Source organism: Microcebus murinus, chromosome X (genome assembly GCF_040939455.1).
Source record: "Microcebus murinus isolate Inina chromosome X, M.murinus_Inina_mat1.0, whole genome shotgun sequence".
NCBI classification, from domain to species: Eukaryota; Metazoa; Chordata; class Mammalia; order Primates; family Cheirogaleidae; genus Microcebus; species Microcebus murinus.
Genome location: NC_134136.1, coordinates 56,876,570 through 56,890,748, shown reverse-complemented (window position 1 = coordinate 56,890,748; position 14,179 = coordinate 56,876,570). Strand labels below are relative to the sequence as shown.

The following is a 14,179-nucleotide window of genomic DNA, read 5'->3' as shown; positions in this document are numbered from 1 at the left end:
GAGGAATCTCCATACAGCTTTCTATAGAAGTTGTACTAATTTGCAGTCCCACCAACAGTATATAAGCATCCCTTTCTCTCTGCATCCATGCCAGCATCTATTGATTTTGGACTTTTTAATAAAAGTCATTCTAAATGGGGTAAGGTGATATCTCAATGTGGTTTTAATTTTCATTTCCCTGATAATTAGTGACATTTAGCATTTTTTCATATGTTTATTGGCCCTTTGTCTATCTTCTTTTAAAAAGCTTCTATTCGTGTCTTTTGTCTACTTTTTAATGGGGTTGTTTGATTTTTTTCTTGATGATTTGCTTGGGTTTTTTGTAGATTCTGGTTATTAGCTCTTTATCAGATGTATAGCTTGTGACTATTTTCTCTCATTCCGTAGGTTGTCTATTTGCTCTGTTGATTATTTCCTTGGCTATGCAGAAGCTTTTTTTTTTTTGGCATATTATGGGGGTACAGATTTTAAGGTTTCAATAAATGCCCATTTCCCCCCTCCCCCCAAAAGTCTGAGTCTCCAGCATGACCATCCCCCAGATGGTGCACATCTCACTCATTATGTATGTATATACCCGCCCCCCTCCCCCCTCCCACCTGCCCAATACCCTATTACTGTAGTACCTATGTGTCCACTTAGGTGCTACTCAGTTAATACCAGTTTGCTGGAGAATATATCTGGTGCTTGTTTTTCCATTCTTGGGATACTTCTCTTAGTAGTATGGGTTCCAGCTCTAACCAGGAAAATATAAGATGTGCTATATCACCGTTGTTTCTTAGAGCTGAATAGTACTCCATGGTATACATATACCACATTTTATTAATCCATTCTTGGATGGATGGGCACTTGGGCTGTTTCCACAGCCTTGCAATTATGAATTGTGCTGCTATAAACATTCGAGTGCAGGTGTCTTTTTTGTAGAGTGTCATTGGATCATTTGGGTAGATGCCCAGCAATGGGATTGCTGGATCAAATGGTAGATTCACTTGTATCGCTTTAAGGTATCTCCATATTGCTTTCCACAGAGGTTGAACTAGTTTGCAGTCCCACCAGCAGTGTAGGAGTGTTCCTCTCTCTCCTCAACCACGCCAGCATTTATTGTTTGGAGATTTTTTGATAAAGGCCATTCTCACTGGGGTTAAGTGATATCTCATTGTGGTTTTGATTTGCATTTCCCTGATGATTAGAGATGTTGAGCATTTTTTCATATGTTTGTTGGCCATTCTTCTGTCTTCTTTAGAAAAATTTCTGTTCAAGTCCTTTGCCCACTTTTTAATGGGGTTATTTGATTTTTTCTTGCTGATTTTCGTGAGTTCTAAGTATATTCTAGTTATCAGTCCCTTATCGGATGCATAGGATGCAAAAATTTTCTCCCATTCTGTAGGTTGTCTGTTTACTTTCATATGCAGAAGCTTTTAAATTTAATGAAGTCTCATTTATTTATTTGTTGTTGCTGTGATTGCCATTGGGTTCTTCTTCATAAATTATTTGCCAAGGCTGATATCTAGAAGAATTTTTCCAACATTTTCTTCTAGAGTTCTTATGCTTTCATGCCTTACTTTTTAAAAATTCATATAATATTTTATCATAGAATTTTTTAAAGTTTATTTCAGAATATTATGGGGATACAAACGATTTGCTTACATAAATTGCTTTTAGACCATGCCCATCTCCCAAATAGTGTGCATTATACTCTTTAGAAGTGATTTTACCCATTCCCTCCTTCCTACTCCCACCTACTTGATTTCTGATGAGTTTTATTTTTATATGTGCACATAGGTATTGATCAATTAGTTCCAATTTAATGGTGAGTACATGTGGTATTTGTTTTTCCATTCTTGTGATACTTCACTTAGAAGAATGGTCTCCAGTTCCATCCAGGTTAATAAAATAGGTATTAGTTCACCAATTTTTATGGCTGAGTAGTATTCCATGGTATACATATGTCACATTTTATTAATCTACTCATGTATTAATGGAGGTTGTTTTCACATCTTCACAATTATGAATTGTGCTGCTATAAACATGCAAGTATAGGTGTCTTTAGTCTTTTATCCATCTTGAATTAATTTTTCTGAGTAGTGAGAGATATGAATCCTGTTTCATTCTTCTGTATGTGGCTATGCAGTTGTCCCAGCACCATTTATTGAATAAGGCTTCTTTTTCCGATGTATATTGTTGTCTGCTTTGTCAAAGATCAGTTGGCTGTATGTGGATGGTTTTATATTTGGGTTTTCTGTTGTGTTCTATTGATCTATGTCTATTTTTTTGTGACAATACCATGCTGTTTTGGTTGCTGTAGCCTTGTATAGTATAGTTTGAAGTCTGGTAATGTGATTCCTCCAGATTTGTTCTTTTTGCTTAAGATTGCTTTAGCTATTCAGGCTTTTTTCTGGTTCCAAATGAAGCATAGAATTATTTTTTTCTAGATCTGTGAAATATTACATTAGTATTTTGATGAGTATTGTATTGAATCTGTAAATCACTTTGGTAAGTATGGACATTTTAACAGTGTTAATTCTACCAATCCATGAGCATGATATGTTTTTCCATTTGTTTGTATCATCAGTGATTTGTTTCCTCAGTGTCTCATAGTTCTCTTTGTAGAGGTCTTTTACCTTCTTTGTTAAATATATTCTTGGGTAACTTCTGAACATCTTTGTGTTTCATTTTCCTTGTCTGTGAAATGGGTATAATGATAAATATCACCTGTCTCATAGAGTTGTAGGGATTAGATTATATAATACATGTAAAGCCTTAAAAGTGTTTAGCATATAATAAGCATTTAGTTAATGTCAGGAATCAACATCATTATCATTGCCTTAGTACATGAAAGATAGTTATCATTATCCCTAGCTACAAGTGAATAAACAGGTTAAAAAGTTTGTGGAACTTGCCTAAAGTCACATAGCTAGTAAGTAGTAGAGCCAATATTTGATTTTAGATCTATCTGGCTCCAAGTGCATTCCTTCCACTATACCTTGTTGCCTTCATAAATATAGGGTATGTGCTGTGAGTTCCATGGAAAGGCATATGCCAAAACCTGTGGCCTTCTTCTTCCTCACAATGCCACACCCCCTTACACAATTGCAACTGCCATCTGGAGGGCTGGCTTGACTCCCTGGCTTTTTATTGATCTAATTAAAAACATTGAACACCTGTATAACTTCTCTAATACAAAGGTGGCCATCCCCAGGACCCTCCAGCTTATAGACTGCAACCATGAATCTTCCAGGATGGGGTTTAGTTTGTGAAAACACCTTCTTATCTGCATACCTTAAGGATCAAGCTACTCTGCCTTAACCCCACTCTGCCACACTCATTACCCATGTAAGAATGACTGCCTACTATATAGGCTAGCAGAAATACCCTTCCCTTCCCTTCCCTTCCCTTCCCTTCCCTTCCCTTCCCTTCCCTTCCCGTCCCTTCTCAAGGAAGAATATGTTGTGACATCCTAATTCTCTTGAGTGGCTCTTTGACTCATCCGTGCTTGTCTGATAGCATAATCTCTCTCAAGCCATCAGGGATCCTTGTCTTACAAGAAATGCTGTCAGTCCTCTCTCCCTGCATAACCATGATGTGAGCTGTGGCATCCCTGCTGGTGACATCTGCAATAGGAGCAAGAGTGGCATGTGCCTGGGGCTTCAGTGCATTGTTCACAAACAATAATGGATTGTTAACTTTCAAGGAAAATAAAGGGGAATTCAAAATAACATCTGCACTGTATAGTATATTGCTTCCTGAGTAATAAATACCAAGTAAAAGATAAAACCTTGAGCCCTGGGCTTAATACAGACCCAAAATATGTTTTATTTCGCTGTTTTCTTTCCTTAGCCAGAGAACAGAGACCCCAGTGGTATTCAGTGGTAGGATACCCAACCCTGCCCTTGTATCATAATCTTTCACAGCAAATACTTCTTCAGTACTTACTGTACACAAGGTCCTGTGTGATACGCCAGAGATTAGGTTTTCTTCTGTATTCTACATAAGCATTTTCTAACCTTCCTCTCATTTTCCTTTGTCATGATATAACTAGTGCTGTTTCCAGGAACACTCTAAACAGCATCACATCAGCATTCCATGGTACCTAGACTCCCCACCACAGGGAACATTTCTTTGATGTGAAGCATAAAAGTAACCATACTAAAAATGTTAATATATTCTTGATGTAGAAGGGGTTGATCAGATTAGTTTTAGTAGCATAGTAGCATAAGAGAGTAGAACATAAACTGTGGAAGTTGTTATTGGCTGTACATGTGGTAGATTGGAAAGGGTTGTGAAGAAACCAGGGATAGTAAACACGCTCCAGTAAGAACACACAAAAATTATTGCAAGTAAAACAGGGTTTCTCAACCTCTGCACTACTGACATTTTGAGTCAGGTAATTGTTTGTTGTAGGGGGCTTTCCTGTACATTGTAGGATGTTTAGCAGCATCTCTGGCCTCCACTCACTAGATGTTGTCAGTAGCAACTCCTTGCTCCCAGGTGTGACAACCAACAATGTCTCCAGATATTGCCAAATGTCCAGGAGGGCAGACTTAGGCCCAGTTAAGAACCACTGCAATAGAGGAAATGGAGAGCACCCATCTGTATAATGACAAGCTCTATAGCCCTCCAAGCTCAAATATTCCATAACTTTATGACTCTCTTAATTTAATATAGCATAGTGGGTAAGAACATGAATTGTGGAGCCAGAATGCCTGGGTTTGAATCCCAGCTCCGCTATAAGATATTATGTATGACCATGAATAGCTTGTTCTCTGTTCCTGTTACCTCATCAGTAAAATTGGGATAATGAGAGAACCTACTTCATAGGATTGTTGTGAGTTTTAAATTAATGAATATAAAGTACCTACAACAGTGTCTGCTGAAGGTAAGCATTATGTATGTGTTAACTCTTATTAATCTTACTGTAATTACTATCATTAACACTATTATTCATGATTTATCTAAATCCTGGTATGTTCCAGAGGTCCAATGTTTCACCCAGCGTTGGACCACTGTCTTCCTTCTGCAGAAATGGCTAGACAGCTAAGTCCACAGTTCAGGACCACACGATGCAAAGAGCTATTTTGCATCAGGTCTATGGCTGTGGGTCTATGAAATAAATAGACAACGAAGGCAAGCACCACTTTGTACACTTGCTGCATTCTTGCAGAGTTCTCTTATTTAAAAGCATACTTATTAGCACCCCTTTGACCTAGGCACAGTAGAAGATACAAAAGTAGACGAGGTTTATGTCCCCTATCCACAAGGAAATAACAGATATGGTTGCTACATGCATGTGCATTTTATAACAGATATGGTTGCTACCTGCATGTGTATTTTAGTAAATTTAATTACCTTAAATTCTCAAAGAAATTTCAGTCATACCCTTCTTACCCATGAAGAATTGTTCTGTGACAAAAATTATTTGCCCCTCCCAGAGTTATCTTTCTTGAAGTTTATATTTCTGAAATTGTGACTTTCTTATATTATCAGCATGTAAGGATGATAATACTTCAAATTATCACCATTTTATCTTCCTTTCTTTCTCCATTTAAAATTTTTGTTTGCTATTCAGCCCTCAAAAGAAACCCCCCAAAAGAGATTTTATCTTAATACAACGAAAGAATACTATCCAATCCTGAATAGCTTGACACTTGGTTCTGTAAAGAATGTCATATATTTTCTCATTCGTTTGTTTAAAATAGTTTATTGAACATCTCTTCTATGTCAGACGTGGTTATCTAAGGCACTAAGAATAACAATGAGGAGTAAGATATCAGAGTCTAGGGGGAGAGACAGACATAGAAAGAGGTGAGAAAAATATAATATGGTAAGGTCTATGATAGCAGTGTGTTTAGTGAGCTAGGTGAACACAGAAAATTAAAAGGACTCTTTGGAAGGAACTTTAGTGTGGTAAGACTGTGAACATTGGCATCAGAGCTGCCTGGGTTTATATCCTTACTTTACTCTGCCACTTATTAGCTATGTGATACTGAGCTGATTACTTAAATTCTCTTTGCCTCAGTTTCATTATCCATATAATGTATTCTAAAAATTCATGTATATGCTTGGTTTTCTCAGTAGACTTTGAGCTCCTCAAGGGCTGGGACCACTTCATTGTCATTATCATAACTGTTACCATGTTGTTATTACCATTTACCAAATGCTTAGAGCCAAAAGCCATGCTAAATTCTTTACCCACACTATCCAATTTAATATTCAAAAAACCTTTAAGGTAGATACTATCATTTTCCTAATTTTGTAGCTTGCCACTTTTCTTATCAAACCCAGTTCTTTCCTCATAACACTTGTTACAATGTGTAATTATTTTATAACTGTTCATTTGTATTTTAATGTCTGTCTCCTGCTCTAGAGTGTAAGCTCCATAGGACAAAGGATGAGGTCTGTTTAACTCACCATAATGTCCCCAACATCTAAAATACTGCCTGATGCATAGAAAATGTTCTATGATTATATAGTAAATATGAAAGGAAGACTGGAAGGCAGGCAGGTAAGAAGAGAAAAGAACAAAAAAGAATGAGTATGTTACAGTTACTGAGTAGTACAGCTAGACTGTATTCCAGAGCCATCTGACTCCCAAATCAATGCTTTTGATCACTAGGCAGGATTGCTTCCTACTCTTAACAGGATTTCAATAGATGTTTGTTGAAAAAATCCTCTCCTCAACTTTGCACAATACTGCATAACAAAATTACAGTAAGCATAAAAACCAATGTATATACACCTGGACATAATAAAGAGAATTATAAAAGAGTAAATCATCGGAGAAGTAGAGTTTTTGTCTTAATAAAAGAATGTAGTTGAAGAGATGGCACCACATACTATTCTTGTTTTAGAGGAAATAAAGGAAATCTTTGAAATAATTAACTCTACTACTGGATGGGTATATCACATAACATGTGTGTGTGTGTGTATGTATGTGTGTGTAGTCTTCAATATCAAATAGCTTTGACAGTAATTGACAAATTAATCAGTGATGCATAAACAATACAAAAATAAACAGATGGCAGTGATTTGATAGTTATGGAGTGATACCAAGTTAGAGTGGATGATCACTTCTAAATCTTTTATTCTTTTGGTGCTAATGAACTCATATTCCAAAGTGCTCTATCATCAGTCAAATTACTTAGAAGGCACTTATTCAAAAACATTCTGCAACATCTGATTTCTTAAGGAGTTGTCACACAGTAGAATAGGAGAGCCAGCATGGCAGGGCATGTTTTTCAGAGTTGGGGTAGGCATTTTGAAACCCATTTGAAAACTGCTAGCACTTGCCTTCTGAATATTCTTGGCCACTGCCAATGGTTGTAGGATTCGTGGGAAAATGAGCGATGTCCTCCTTTAGGGATGCGGGACTACTCTGATAAAACACTTAAATAAACTGTTAGATGTCCATTTCTAGTCTGGAAAGTGAATCAGGCCAGGACTCAACTTTTCTGCCACTAAGTGATGATTCCAAACAGATGTTTAGCACAGCATGTTTTGTTAATGTGGACCTTAAATCCAGATTACTGCCAGAGATGATCATCTGGGGTTTCTCTTTGAAAGTAAAATTTTATAAGTTTTGCTTATATGTATCATTATGCCTATATGGAAAAAAGATTATAGGTAATGAGATCAAACTGAATTATTAGTTGGATATATCTATCCCTGGTTGCATGAATAACTAAGCAAATTTCTACATGTATTCAGTTGTCCTAGAGAAAGAATTAGCTTAGCAACAAGGCCATCCATCTCTTTTAAGACAATTTATCATTCTGAAAAAGTGTACAAATAATCAATGAATGCCATTTAATGGATTGTTTATTGTACCCCAAATCAATGTAAGTTAATTTTCTTTATTTATTAATTCAAATATTTGTTGAATACCTACTTTTTACCAGACACTAAACCAAGAAATGAGGAGACAAAGATGCCTCAAACCCACTTCCTTACCTAAAAAAGGCATGCAGTCTAGCAGAAGAGACATATGTACCCAATAACTATAATTCAAGGCAGTTAATAGTAAATGCTCAGTTGTTCTTGCTTTCTGGGATGTTCTTCTACCCTAATCCTCCATTCACTACCTGGAAGGAAATCCCATCCCTCTTTAATGACTCATTTCAAATGATTCTTTACCAGTGAAGGCTTCTTTGATATTCCTTATCTCCTCCACCCGTAACCTCAAACATATACACCCAAACTCATTCCAGCAGCTTTAATTACTCCTTCGTGTTCCCATAGCACTTTACTCAAGTTTTATTACAGTACTTATTACAATAATATATATTTGGTTGTTTATATGTCTGTGCCTCTCATTATGTTTCAAGTTCTTTCAGAGAAGTAAATGGGTTTTGTTCATCTCTGTATTACTAGTTACTATCACACAATCAGGTATGTATTAAGACCCAAAAAAGTTTAGTTTGGTGGAAAGGAGTGAGAGCATAAGCAAACATATGAAAATAAAATTCTAGATAAAATGTTATGAGAACACATAGTAAGGAGTAATTAATTCCAGTAAGGTGGTTTCACAGACAAGGTGGCATTTGATATGACCCTTGAAAAATGAGTAGGATTTGACAGGTGGAGATGAGTGTTGGGGGATTGGAGGGGGAAATGAAAAGGACATTTAAGGCAGAACGTCTTAAGAATTTAAGACTGCAGAGCCAATGAGTAGCCAAACAGTTACAAGAAATTATTTTTGGCATTGGGGCCCAGTCCTTTTAAAACTACCTGTCATTCTGGGAGTCATTCTTCAGTCACCAGAGAAAATCAAGGTGCAGACTCTATAATCTCTAAAGGTCCCTTCCACCTATAATATTCCCAGAAGTCTTGTCTCTCCTAGCTATGGAGTTTGGGAATTCACGTGGACCTTATTATCACTATGTAAACTCTTGACCCAAAGGATATTTGGTGCCCTATGTTTTTTTTTTTCTTGATAATATTTACAAGAAGGTTATTTCTAACTTTGGATGTACCTTTGTGAGAGAGCACTGAAAGCTGGATATGAGGACTAGAGTTCCTACAGATGGAGAAGTCACCACTTCTGAATAGTGACTTCTGACTGCAGTAAATGAATGCTTAACACCACCAATCCCTCTGTGTCTGTCTGTGTGTGTGTGTGTGTGTGTGTGTGTGTGTGTGTATGTGGGGGGGGTTCATGGTGGAGGAGGCAGAGACCTCACAGAAGAATGAAAAACTATTATTTCACAAATAATGTTGTTGGACACTTGCATTTGCTTGTTCTGACCAATCAGTGACCAAAATAGCACATGTATAAATAACCTGGCCAAGATCATCCTTGATGTTGCCTTGGACTTTAGCAAACTCCTATTAGAACAGAGTTGCCTTTAGGGGTATAATTGGTAGAAGTGCATACAGGGAGGTAGGAGAAAAGCCATGGAAAGTTTTTTCTGTGGCTATCAGTATTCAGAGGAAAATTTCCCAAAATAAAAGTATTTTGTGCTCAGGTGTGACTTATATCTCTCCCAATAGTATGTACATGCATATGCCTAAATAACTCACTTCAGTGCCTTTGCTTGTCATTCCTGCTCCTGGAATGTCTTCCTTCCCTCCTCTTCTCTACATATCTAAAACTACCTATCACTCAAGACATGCTCCGTAGAAATCTGGTCCATTCTTTAAAGCCCTATCTTCTCCATAAAGTATTTCCTACCTACTCAGGCCACAGTAGCACTTCATTCCTTAAATTTTAGTGACATTTCTGGTCTATACCCTTCAAGTCTTTCATTGTTCCCTAATTATCTAATTGAACATAGTAAGGCATAGTGGCCAAAAACAACCTTGGACAATATATGTGACCTTTCAAAACTTCTCACTTATTAAATGGAGATATTAATAAATAGTCCCTACCTCATAGGGTTGTTCTGAAAGTTCAATAAGAATAAATCTTTGCTAAGTGGATATGACCTGGTGTATGATAATTGTTCAACAATTAGTGGTAGTGGTGGGTGGAGGTGGTAAAAGTAGTGATAATGGTAATAATCATCACCGTCATCATCAATCTCTTCAACTAGATCATACAACCTTTGAAGATGGGGCCATAACTCCCGCCTGTTTTTTCTCTGGTGTTAATCCCCAAAATACTCATTTGGCTAATTTGATGTCTATGATTGTGTGTCCAGCTCTATTTAATAATACTGCCTCAAGGACATGAAATTATATCAGGAGTATAATTTTCACATTTTATTGCCAACTACGGAAGCCCTAGGATGTTTTCCTTTGGTTTGCATGCATAAGTAGTTTGGATGGAAGCTGCTAAAGTAATCACATACTCGTACACTATGAGAAGAATAGGAAACTTCTTAATCATCCCAAGCTCCTGTGGTGTATATACTTGGAAAATATGAAGGAGAGAAGGAAGGAAGGAAGGAAGGGAAGGAGGGAGGAAGAGAGAGAGCGAGACAGAGAGGGAGAGAGGGAAACACTTACACTAAAATGCCATCTGGTAAATTGCTTTCAAATTCCATGACTTACTTCCAGTTCAAGCTGTATTATTTTAACCCTTGTAAGAACGCAGGCATTGAGGTCTTATCTACCACTTGTCTATCAAGCCATTTTTGTAAAGAGCTTGCCAGAATTTATGTTGATATGTAAACTAGATACTAGAACCTTAGCACAAACAAAATTATTTTGCTTGTCCTTTCATTTCAGCTGATAGTAATAGAACTCTGAATGTGGATTCCACTGCAATGACACTACCTATGTCTGATCCAACTGCATGGGCCACAGCAATGAATAATCTTGGAATGGCACCGCTGGGAATTGCCGGACAACCAATTTTACCTGGTATGTTATTTTTAATCACCTCACAAGTGCTTCTTTTATAGACCATGTGGTAATAAATATAACAGTATGACACAACTTATTTTGAAGTTGACATTTACCAGACTCTGCCTAGAGTGTGTATTTTTGTAATATGAGCTTTATAGCTTGGGTGGCCAGTAGTTACTAGTATACTCCCTATTGCACTTTGGACAAGCTTGGGGTATACCTGATGCAAGATAGGGTCATTGAACATTTAAACATCTCATTGAAGTGGAATTCTGGCAAGGAACTGCAAGCTTGTCTAATTTTATAGGTTTCATAGAGGAGGCAAATAAACATGGAGATGGAAAGAGAACTGACTTAGACATCTCTAAAATCTCAGATTCATAAAGGATAAGAAAGGAGATGATGACGGATAGCCCAAAGACTATTTTTAACATTGAATAACTGTGTGTAAATAAGCATATATTTACATACACACACACATATACATACATATATATTAAAACAGAGTGACCCGTAAGCGAATGGGTCTGGTGGAGTACCTCCATCTCCACTAAAGATAAAATCAGAAGAGAAACATCACAGAAGTTTAGGCACTGAAATGTTTCTTGACAGTCAGAGCTATTTAACCATTGCAGTGGGTTTGTGAAGACATTAAGGAATTGCCATCTCAGGAAGCCTGAGGTGGCTTTTTAAACAGCCTAAACATTAATCTGCCCAGATTCATTTAATTGCGATCCTACTTAAAAGCACAACAGGACCGTGCCAGTCTGGAACCTTGCTACTCAGAGTGTACTCTGCATACCTGGGAACTATTTAGAATCCCAGAACAACAGGCCCCAGACCAAACTTACTGAATCAAAAGCTACATTTTAGCAAAGACTCCCGGGTGATTCACAGGCACATTGAAGGTGAGAAACAGATCTAGAGTGATGCCACTTTGCCATGCCATTTGTTTATATAGTTAGCCATTCCCTCCCCACCAAAAAATAAATTTCACAATTCCAGCCTAGATTTTAAATACATATAGGTTATAATGAAGGTGAAGAAGGTTAGGCTTCCAAGCCAGTTTTTTTCACTGTTTGATCTCAGGCAGTTATATATCTTCTGAGACTCAATTTCTTCATCCACAAAGTCACATTAATAATACCTAATTGCTAGGGTTGTTATGAGAATTAAATCATGGTTAGCACAATGCCTGGCACATAGTAGGTGCTCAAAAATGTTAGCTATTAAGATACTTTAAAAATAATTAATATGCTTCTCATAGACATTTCTAATGTAAATAATGACTTTTTATTTACTGTTTATTATTTCATTATAATAGAATTCATTATATTATTTTATAGCTCCATATGGAGTGGTCCTGAGTCACAATTGCTTCTAGTCTAAGGCGATAAGACAATCTGATTTAGCTTAAATATTCCCAGTTTTTGGCAGTCTTGACCATATGGGTAGATGTCCCTGGAAAAATCTTGAGGCCACATTTGCTCTGAGGCCAAGGGAACTAAATGTTAACTGATAACATATTATTTGTAAATTACCACATGTAAACATAAATCTATACTCACAAAGTAATCTTCAGTACTTAGCCACCTGTCTATAACAAGGAGCAGAAATGGCCTAGCATTGTAAACAAAAATGCTTCTGAGCAATCATTACAGGCCCAAAGTTTGAGCTGGGGTCAATAATAGAGGTAGAAAATAGGGATGGGTTTTCTTAACTGTGGTTCAGAGGGCTGCTTTTACAGAGATAGTATCTTGTTTAGTGTTTAACAACACAAGCCTTGAAGTCAAACTGCTTGGGTTTAAGTCCATGCCCTGCCTCTTGCTAACTAAGTGACCTTGAGCAAGTTACTTGACCTCTCTGTTCCTCAGTTTCCTCATCTGTAAAATGGGGATAATTATAATATCTACCTTATAGGATTGCTGTAAAGATAAAATAATATACTCAGCATAAGGCTTGGCATATAATAAACACTCAATAAAGGTTAACTGTTGTTATTATTACTGTTAGTAGTACTATATGCTCTTTGACATAAAGAAAGTACTAGCATACTTCCTTCAAATGGTTCCTAAGCTCCCACTTAAATTGAAAGTATTTGGGTGCTATATAGCCACTGTCAACTCTGATGAGTGTTCTGCTCATCCAGTTCCAACCCAAACATTTAAAACCTCAATAGTGGTTTTAATTTCTACCTCTAGCCCCCTTTCATTATATTTTATTGTCTTAAGGACTGTAAAGAAATGGCTTCTTTAGAGTGCCCTTCAGCCTGTGATTCTGTGATCTTACCTGTTGCTATGCTCAAGGGAAAGTTACTCTTTGGAAACCTGGTCTTAGAAATGCTGATAATTAGTTCAATAGTTCCCTTCTTATCTTAAAGTACATGGGGCAATAACATTGGGCTAAGGCATACTTTGTAAAACGATGTATAAAATCACTTGAGTTATGTGTGAACTGGTTTTTCTCCTCTGTATTATTTTAGGAAGGCAGTTTACCATGGGATTAGAACATGGGTTCTGGATCCAGATTGCCTAAATTCAAATCCCCGTCTGCAATTAACTAGCTGCATGACCTTTGCAAATTACTTAAACTCTTGATGCCTCAGTTTCTTCATCTGTAAAATGGAGATAATAATAGCACCGATGTTATAGAGTTGTTATAAGAATTAACAAGTTAATACATGTAAAGTCTTAGAATGATGTCTGGGTCACAGTAATCCCTCCATTAACTCAGCTATTATTATTGTTTCAAGTTCACATATGATATACAGCTCACCAAAAAAATAGAATTATCTTTATGCTTAACAATAGTAAAAGACAATGAATGCAGAAGTGAAATTTTTTCCTGGGGAAACACTGGACTGTGGCAGGTGATAACACTATGTGTCTGACGTGCTAACAGCTGCTCATTATAAATCTGGTGTGAATTTCCACTGAAATTGAAGGTTGGCACCACACTCCAATGCTGCCTATGCTTCTCGCCAAGATCTGTAGGACAGGGTGCCTGCTATCTTTAATGATGTTATGTTTTAACTAAATGAGTTAAAACATCTCCCTAATCCTCTCCTTAGCCCACCCCCAAGATTCCTTAAAATGGAAAAGGCAGCAAATAAGCCTCATGGAGCTGATCCCTGAAGTCACCCATTGATGTCTCAGTAATTCATCTACTTTTTTGCCCCCCAGGAAGCTTCTTACTAAGACAGCAGATCTTTCTTTGTCCTGACTCATCTGGCCTGTCTGTGACAAGAGAAAAGGCTTTTGGAATTGATGAAAAACAAATGATACATAAGCCTCCTTGACTTTCCCCAGAGAGTTCAAATCTTTACTGTCATGGATGTCGAGTCTCTTGGACACACACTTGTCATGAGGCAATGCCTGGCATAATTATTATATTCATT

At 37.1% G+C, this 14,179-nt stretch overlaps 1 protein-coding gene across 2 annotated transcripts in view; it reads left to right on the top strand.

Moving 5' to 3' along the window:
• ENOX2 (ecto-NOX disulfide-thiol exchanger 2) overlaps nucleotides 1-14,179 on the top strand; it is a 300,984-nt gene that overhangs the window by 212,351 nt on the left and 74,454 nt on the right. For both annotated transcript variants that reach the window (XM_012764733.3, XM_012764732.3), the window contains one exon: nucleotides 10,663-10,797. In XM_012764733.3, the coding sequence (XP_012620187.1) occupies nucleotides 10,701-10,797 (97 nt within the window). In that variant the 5' untranslated portion in view covers nucleotides 10,663-10,700. The remainder of the gene's footprint in view (nucleotides 1-10,662; nucleotides 10,798-14,179) is intronic.